The sequence below is a fragment of the Stegodyphus dumicola genome, chromosome 2 (assembly GCF_044657685.1).
Source record: "Stegodyphus dumicola isolate Sdum_Otavi_A_Nest chromosome 2, ASM4465768v1".
Taxonomy (NCBI): Eukaryota; Metazoa; Arthropoda; class Arachnida; order Araneae; family Eresidae; genus Stegodyphus; species Stegodyphus dumicola.
In genome coordinates, this window is record NC_140769.1 from 54,701,010 (window position 1) to 54,710,573 (window position 9,564).

At 30.6% G+C, this 9,564-nt stretch overlaps 1 protein-coding gene across 2 annotated transcripts in view; it reads right to left on the minus strand.

Moving 5' to 3' along the window:
* Nucleotides 1-9,564, minus strand: part of Pdxk (pyridoxal kinase) — a 58,227-nt gene that overhangs the window by 11,958 nt on the left and 36,705 nt on the right. For both annotated transcript variants that reach the window (XR_015039427.1, XM_085810668.1), the window contains exons 6-7: nucleotides 6,989-7,074; nucleotides 4,010-4,158 (exon numbers count right to left, since the gene is read on the minus strand). Coding sequence is in view for 1 of the 2 variants with exons in the window: in XM_085810668.1 (XP_085666794.1) it covers nucleotides 4,010-4,158; nucleotides 6,989-7,074 (235 nt within the window). In the remaining variant the exon portion in view is untranslated. The remainder of the gene's footprint in view (nucleotides 1-4,009; nucleotides 4,159-6,988; nucleotides 7,075-9,564) is intronic.

Sequence of the window (9,564 nt, forward strand, 5' to 3'; positions counted from 1 at the left end):
TCTTTCCTTGACCATGTAAAATTAATTAATTAAATTTTTAATTAAGTTTACACTTAATAACATGTACCGCATTGTTCATTTTAATGGTTTATCATGATAATTAGTTTTAACATATACTGAAAACAGAAATAAAATTACTTTTACGGTAATATATCCTTTTTCTGGAAAAATGATATGGCATCTTCCTTACTCCTTGGTAAATTAAAATTTTTTAAAATGTTTAAACTGAAAAAAGACTATTATGATAACATGCAGTTTGTCAGTTTCAGCAAACAGAAAGAAGTTGAAAGTCAAAATACTATTTTTTAAATATAATTTCGCAACACCTTCTTTACAATGTTTAAATTGAGAAAAGACTATTACGATACCATGGACTTCGACAAATTCATTAAAGTACCATTTTTCACACAAAATGGTATATTGCTAGGGTATAGTACAAAATGGTATACTGTAGAAAATGGTATATTGGCTTATTGCTGGGGCAATGGAAATCAAATAGTACCAAGAAATGTTTATGCTTTTTTCAATGATACATCAATGTTCAGTAATGTTCAATGATGCCAATGATAAACCAATTTGAACAAAATATACTAAAACTGATCGTTTCAACTATATATTTTCAGTCCCTTTCACTGCAAGAAATTTCAATACTTATGACAAAGATAATATATTTTCTATAATTATAACAAACAATAACGCAATACAACGAATGCATAAAGATTTTTAAAAATGATACAATTTGAAGCAATACTGTAAGATACTAGAATATAAAGTGGCAACATTTTATTTGTTTACTTTATTAAACATTTCTTTCAATGTCAGTTGTTTAAGTTGCTTCGTTTTATGTGATAATACTTTCTCTTTAATTCTATAAACAGACATAGTTTTTTGTTCAGTAATAAAGTCACGTAATTGCTGTGTCAAGAATACCGACTAACTTGTCAATCAAAATTTTTTCGTTTTCACCAACCTCTCTGTTACTTTCTTCATGCCTTTATCCACTTTTTGCAGCAATCACTTTTTGTTTGATGGACATCGAAACATACTTTCGCTTTGTAGATCCTTTGGAAGCTCCAGCATTGGAATTCTATTTGATATAATCGAAAGTTCAAGCTTACTTTTATAAAATTGCTCTAACAGTCTGCAAAAAATAATAAGCCGGATCCAATTCAAAGATTAAGGAACAACACAATCTGCAACATTAACTGAAATAGATAATTAGATAATTTTAACTTATACCATCCGTTATACATTAAACGCGCATGCGTAAACATATTACGCGCTTGCGCACACGCATATGTGCAGCCGTAAAGGTCTTGCGCGCATGCATAAATGCGACGCATGCGCAGAAAGTTTATACCTTTGAGGTCCGGATTATGGGTGTCCGAATTAACGACTTTTGACTGCATATATTTTTAATGCAGTGCATAATGGAGCAGAGAGTCAATATGAAATTCAGTTTCAAAATGGGTAAAATCCCCCAAAAATGCATAAAGTTTTGTACAAAGATGCAGCTGTGATTTGAAAAACAGTATGTGAGTGATTTAAACATTTCCACAAAGGGTGAGAAGCTGCTGAAGATGAGCATAGATGTGGGAGACCGATGACAGGCAAAATATCACCACATGCTGAGAGTTCATTAATTATTATTGCATTATTATTCATACATCTAAATGACAGAAGAATTAGATGTTCTTATGAAATCATAAAAACCACTGTCAGTGAGGATTTTCACTCTCACTACGTTACTAAACAAAAACAACATAGAAAAGCAGTCTATAGCAATTTTAAGAACTTGTTAGATAATTGTGCTTACAATTCACTGCAACAGGAGGCAAAACATGATGCTTCCAGCACAATCCATAAACTTGGCATAATCCCTCACAACTAAATATGAAAAAGGTTAACTTCCAAAAGCCAAAGGTAAAGACAATGTCAATTATCTTTTCGAGACACATGGCCTAATCCATAATAAACTCATATCTGAAGGCCTTAAATGGATGAAGATTTTTACTGTGAGGCTCTTGTGCCACATTCAGTTCACTGAACATGGATCTTTTTTTTTTTTTTTTTACACAACCTACAACCTCAGACTGCTGTAAATGTGAAGCAGATAGTTGCAAATCTGCCAAATTACTATGCTATACACCATCCATTACATTCTCCTGAGCTTATCCCATCAGACTTAAGAACTAAAATCTGCACTGAAAAGGGACAAAATTTTTGACATTTCATACATCCAAAAGGCTGTGAACCAAAAGCACTGCTGGTAGAGAGCTATTCATTTCTAATAGTTATACAAAAAGTGTCAGAGTTGCACTGTATCAAAGACAGATTATGCTTGAAAGCCAATCAGAATATTTGCTGAAGTATTTTACAGAGATTTTAGTGATCATTTACCAAACTTTTTGATTACATTTTATTAATAACACAATACTTCATTTACTAAACATATAGTATTCCTCTCAGATTTAATGTTTTTTATTTTTTTAATAAAACTCCCAATTTAGATTTTGAAAAATATTAAATACTTCACTTAAACACGAATATAAAATTAAAACCAGATTTTTACTTTTTACCTTTTTGTTTAAATTGCATTATTATTCTAATACTTATATTTACTTCTCATTATGTGAGTATGCTTTAAAATACATGACAACAGATATTGATTACAAAGTCAATTTTACAATCCTCACAACCACATTATTTTTCATTCTTAATACCCATATACATGGCTTTCCGCAGCTGTGCAAAATTTTGCAAGCTGGATTTATTACTTTGAGAACCAGAGCTTAAATTGCACTGGAGCCCAGCTCCGGCACTTCTCAATTTCTGAAGTAACTCGTGATTCTAGCCGGAGCGCACCGGAGCCCTACATAAAAGGCCTCCTGCACTTCTTTTGTGTAAATGAAACACAATTTCAGCAAACAAATTTATCTTAAAAATAAATATGCGATTATAACTTCCGAATGCATGCCTATCTTCCTCTTGGATATAAACACTTTGATGGAAGTGTTCAGACTTTTAAGGAAAGAAAATCCCCCATCCACATGTCAAAGGCTTATTCTCCAATAAATTTATGACAGCAGAAAAAAGGTTTTATTCCTGAAAGTACTAAAAGTGGTTACCTTGGTCGTGCACTTCCAGCACTAGTGACCCATCATTCCAAAGCTCTTGCAGACTTTAACTGTGTAACCAAATAAGGGGGACAAAAATTTTAACTTCCTGCTGGGTATCTCTTCTTTGTCTTTACAGCCTTCTTGTGAGAGCTTAAACTGCGCTTGAGCACGGTGCAATGTAAGCTCGGACAAAATTTTCAATTGTGCAGACCTTACGTTTGTTCTCATATTATTATCGGATCGGTTATGGGGAAATTTTTTTTGCCCACTTGCATTCTACTTGACAGCTAGAATTATATTGGCCCTGCACCGCGGCGATATAATTCTAGCTGTCAAGAAAGCGTAAGACTCCTCTCTGTTTGTTTTGGAAGCTACACTTCTCCATAAAATTATTTCCATATGCTCATATTGTTTCTAGTAATCATTCTCTTCTCAGTAGTGACACTTTAATAGATTTACTTTTTTTCATTCGTGCGCTGACAAAAAGAATGGTTTTTGTTTCATTCATCTCTTGAAGTAGTATATTATAGTGTATATTTACGACTTGAATTCAGCTGGATGCTAAGATATTGCTTAGTTTCCTGAACGAAGTCCAACCAGAGCTCCAAATATGATGAGTCCAGGCATTTTATTTCTTTTATTTAACTATTTATCATAATTTAAATAATTTAATAATTTATTCAATTTGTATTTATATGTTTATATTTTATTGAAATTTAATTATTAGTCAATTTTATTATTTTATCAGTTATTTTATTTATTTATTTTTCCCCTTCTTCCTGACTGCCTTTCATAGGGCTCCGGCACTTCTGATTTTAGAAATTAAGCCCTGTTGAGAACATAATTCTAGCATTAAAAATACAACATTTGAAAACATCACAAAAACTCACTTATTATTGAACTTCCAAATAAAAGGAGGTGTTCAGAGACATCCAGCTGAACACTAGATAAAACAACAGTTTTAACATTTTTGCTGTGGAATACATTCATAGCTTCTATAGCATCTTCTTGAGACTTGATATCAATGCCAGTTAGGAGTCTAAAATGATTTACTGCCTTTAAGAGATAAAATTTAACCTTTTAATTCTAGAAATATTATATAAAATACTATCAAATAAGATATTAGAGATGTATGAGTAATCACACCTATAACTCACAACATAGTCACTATTCAGTTTTACGAGTTTGTGACAGCTCAATCGCAAACTATACTAAGAAATTTCAAGTGTAGAGTACCTGCAAGATACTTTTGTACCTAGTATTATTTATAAAAAATTTGGTACCTATGTATATTTCCAATGAACGTTTTTATAAACAAGAAATGTCATCTAACAGTCCGATTTAGCCCCAATAACGGTTACGTGTAAAACAGCACACACAGAAGATCTATACTTTGTTTTTATGTAACCCTGATTAATTCTACATAGGCCAGTTTAATTTTTTTGGAAGAATTAAAAAAAAAAACTTTCTATTTTTTCCTCTTGCATTTTGAAGAAATGATAAAAATTAGGTGCTTGCTGTTAAAGAGAACATCACACAATGGAATATTTTCAAAGTTACAGAATCCTGCCATCATGCTTAAAACAATAAAGATCTCTGAAACTGCACAAAATGGCCTAATAGAAAACACAGCATAGCTGTGCAACAGAACTTAAATTGGTATTTAAGTGAATTCATACTGCACATAGGAGATGGATATTTCTTCATTATTTTAAATGCCATTAGGGATTTTTCCAACTAGAATGAATAGTGTTAAATTTTAATGATTTTAATTGTCAAATAATCTCAAAGCCTGAACTCAAGTTTATTTTTTTACATACTGTAGCAATTACTTGTTAATTACATACAGTAAATCCTTCCTGAGTGTGAATTTGCAAAATGCAGTCACATATACATGTTACTTTAAACACATCTATTTAATTTGTCCAATGCTAGAATTTCATTCATAGGCAGTTCAACATTCATTTGTCAACATTAAATGCTTGCTGGTATCAGCTCTAGCTAGAAGTTTTCAACAATTTAAAGAATTTCCATCAACTGAAATTACACCAAAGAAATTGTCAAAATTGCAAAAGCGATTGCTGATGAAGGATTTTCAGATGCAGAAGGAGGAGAACTCAAGGACTTGATTAAGAAATGATGAATAAAGAATTGAATGATCTTGTAACACCAGCTGAAAGTGAAAGCAGTGAGAATGAGATAAAATGCCTTTAACTGACTAGAATTTAAATGAATTATTAAAAAAGGCACAGGAATTGTCTGATTTTGCAATGCAGATTGATCCAAATGAAGAAACAAGAAATAAACAACAAACAAAACTCTGTACTCCTTACCACATAGCTTTTAAAAGTGGTGTCAGTCATTGTTCCAAGCAAAAATCACTAAAGAAAATAATTGCATCACACACTTATTTAAGTGTTTATAAAAATCTTTTCAACTTCCATTTGCTTCATTTTGTTGCCTTTAAATTACAACAATATTTAGATTTGTCTTAATTATACATACTTCTTGCTTAATCTGAATTTACACTTTTTTCCATAGAAAGGGTTAATTTTGTGGAACATGATTTTGCCATGCATGCAATTTATTAATGATGTAATTTGACAAGGGTTTATTTTAATTAAGTCATAAATGATCTGTGATTATTTTTTTCACTACTATGGTAACTGTAAAAATTCACAGCATCTAAACTTTTAAAAGTTTAAATACACATACTGCATAATCATTGATTACCAAAATAATTATTATGCTTAAGACAAATTCATTTATTCTCAAAACCAGAAATGTAGAACACCTGATGCACATATGGCATTTGCAAAAAGTGTATCTAAGGCTTTTTTCAGTCATCCAGCAATAATGTTTTAAAAAGAAATTTCTTTCTTCTATATAAATTTTACCCATTTTACAGGAAGGGAAAAAAATATATACATATATCTCTAAGTTTTCTTTCAAGGCTATGTAAAATTATGCTTCTTAGTAACTAACTTACACTGTTAATTTTAGGCCAGTATATTATTATTTTCTCACAAACTTGTATAAGAATATAATACAGTTAAGAAACATTTTATTAAAGAAAAATTTCCCTTTTGCAACAAACCATACCTTCTTCTCAATAAATTTCACTTTTTCAAAATTAAATTTATTATACATAAAAAAAAAATTTAATGTGTATTACTGTTAATTTTATACTACTACTACTTTATTGAAATTAAAAAGTAATGTTTTAGTTTTCATTTAATTCTAGCTGAATAGAAATAAATTGTGCGTTTTTAATGCGAATTTAAAGAAATGCTACTTCATGGTTTAATTTTACTTTCCTAAAAAACTAGACAGCACAACAGATTTAGCTTTAAGTATAAAAAACTAATTTTATTGCCTTATTTGAATGAAAACAGAAACACACATCTTATATGGAAATATAAAGGTATAATTTCAATTTACAACCTTAGTTTACAGCAAATATACTGTTCTGAATTGAATTATAATACAAAACAGTATATTTGTTATGCAATGAAAACATTTTATATTTACACTGCATAACATTTCCTACAATAAAATATGATAAAAAAATAAAATACCTGTTTTTTTGAATGAAAAAAAAAAGCAATTTAATTCAAATAATAATAATAATTATAATAATCTTTCAGCAGCTGCAAGGTTAAATAATTGTTTCTTCCCAAATACATGCAACATCTATCAGTCATAAATTTATGTGAGTTGTGCTCGTTTGTGCACACTGTGATGTGTAACTGGAATATGAGCTGAGCTCGTTGATGACCATCAGAGTTAAAGCAATAACAAAAAATTTCATATCTCAATATTTAGTAATCTTTTTTACATTAAAAAAAATTAAATAAAGTTGGACTTACTTTGCCTCAAACTGGTTCGGTGTAATTAAATCAGATATAGGTATGAAGTCATCCCTATAAATTGGCAATAATTCTGCAGGTACATACTAAAATATAAAATTTATGAGACATATATGTATCCTCAAATGCAAAAATAACACTTACTTCAAAATTATTTTTGTAATTTATTTACATAATACTAACGCTTCTTTATTAAAAGAAAGTTTTCTTTTTATAGATTATCTTTTAATAAAAAGGGCAGTGGTTTCAAACTCAAACAGTATGTATACTGAATGCATAACCTAAAAAAAAAGCTGGCAGGAAAAAAAAAAATTCCCCTTTATAACCTTACAAAATGAAAAATTTTCATCAACAAAATACAGTAAAGCCTTGCCAAACATGATTTTATTTATACACACTACCTTAATTGTCTCCATTGTCTTAATTGCCCAGAGTTAGAACCTGAATTACATGCAGTATGCTGCAGAAAGTTGGCCACATTGTGATAGTCCTCTTTCATGACTAGTTTGAAAAATTCATTGATTAAAGTCAAGCATTACTTAAAATAGCAAAATCCGAGCTTTAAATTTCTCCTAATTCTCGATAATGCTCAAGGATATAGTACTGAAGACTTTACAACATTGCATCCAAATGTAAAAGTTTTATTCCTTCCACCGAACACTACTTCCTTAATCCAACCATCAAGGAATCATAAAATATTTAAAGGTTATTATGTCAGGAATGTTTACATTTCTGCAAATAAAGCACTAGATGAAGGAAAGTGTTGTGGTGTATAATTTTCTCTTAAATAAAATAAATCAACTGAAAGTGGTGAACAACCTGCCTTTTAATTACCTTAAGAAAAATACCAAAAACAAAATCAAAATGACCTAAAAAAAGTTAAACCATTTGCATTGTGTAATCTAAATATGCTACAACCCTGGTTAAGAAAGTGTATGTGGAAAGTATTAACAATTAACACACCAAAATAATAGGTAAGCTAGATTTATTTAATATAGAATTCATTGCAATCAGAAAAGGATATTCTCCAGAGTACTAGAAGTTACAAATCAAATTAATTTTTAAATTAACAATAATAATCTGTTCATGATACAAACACTTAATATTTCTACTCAGTAAATGACTAAAATTATTGGTAGTTGAACGAGAAATAGGGTTCGGCACTGGTTGCAAATGTCCCCATCTCTAAAGGAAAATTTAAGTAATGTTACCTCCTGCTCTGTAAACATCTTCTGGTACGGTCTTTTGCGAAACAAGATGCTCAGATCAGCTGCATTCAACAGCGGTCATCTCGCAGACCAAGTAGACCATCTAAGCCAGCAATCTGTAGCACGGACCATTGCACTGGAGGGAAACATCATAAATTTTTGACTCCTTCCATCTGCATTAGGCCTACTCCACTGGAGTGACACGTCAGCGAACTTCATTGGACTTCGTGCACAGAGTTTTCTATAGGTGACAGATGATTCGACACAATAGGCACTGGCAATCTGAAGAGGTTGAAATAATCTCCTTCGATAAAGAACTCCCCAAAAGCTGGAGTTTAATTATGTCGGAACTGGTGAAAGTAATTTCGCTGGAGCTTTTCTTTTTCGCCTTCTACACTCCGCTGGCCCAGAAATTTTTGTGTGTCCAATCTCCATCTAACGGGTGCGCAAGAGTTTTTAAATCAGAAAACTTCCACATTCCCAAAACTTCCCAAAAGAGATGAGAAAAATCTGCAACCACGCCAAGAACAAAAGCATATAAAAAATTTCTAAATTTTTTTAAAGAAAAATTCAACCTCTTAAATTTTCTCGCTAAAAAACATGCCAAACCAAATAACCCTTTTCACGGGAAGATTCACCCCTCTGGAAATGGGTGAGAGTAAACATTCATCACCTGTCAAAACCCAGCTTTGGAAGCTTAAAAACTGCACTTCTAAGTGAACATTTTGAAGTCAGAAAATGTGCCATTTCTGCTAAAAATATATATTTAATTACAAATAACTTCTCAAGCAATTAAGCTAAGCAAAAACCTATAATTCCACCAGAAAGGCACAAATTTTCTGTACAAAAGCATATAAATTTCCATTAGTTAAATTCAGAATTTCTATTTTTAAATTGAGATAATACTCAATACTTGAAATTAAAGTCTCTTTAACAATCAATCCAATTCAGCAAACACAAAAGCTGATTAAAACCTTAAAAATTATATTTCTTCAACACCTTACAACCAGAAATTATTGATTCAAAAGACTTTAGCAGAAAGAGGGTAGACGTTAACCAAACTCAAAAAAAAAAAAAAAAAAAAAAATTAACACATTTCAAGTCTCTAAACTCAAATTAAAATTAAACAACTTCACTTTAAGAAAACTTTTAAAGCTTCCAACTTAAATTAAAGTTTACCAGAAGTTTACAGCTTAAAACTTACAACTAACTTTAAACAACTAAAGCAAAAAATAACTTCAATTACTGATCAAACAGAAATAAGTAAGCAAACAACTTAAAGCTTGAAATTAATAAATAATTAATACATAACAAAATCATGACATACTAATGATTTCTGGATGTAATTAAACACAAGACACTGCATAA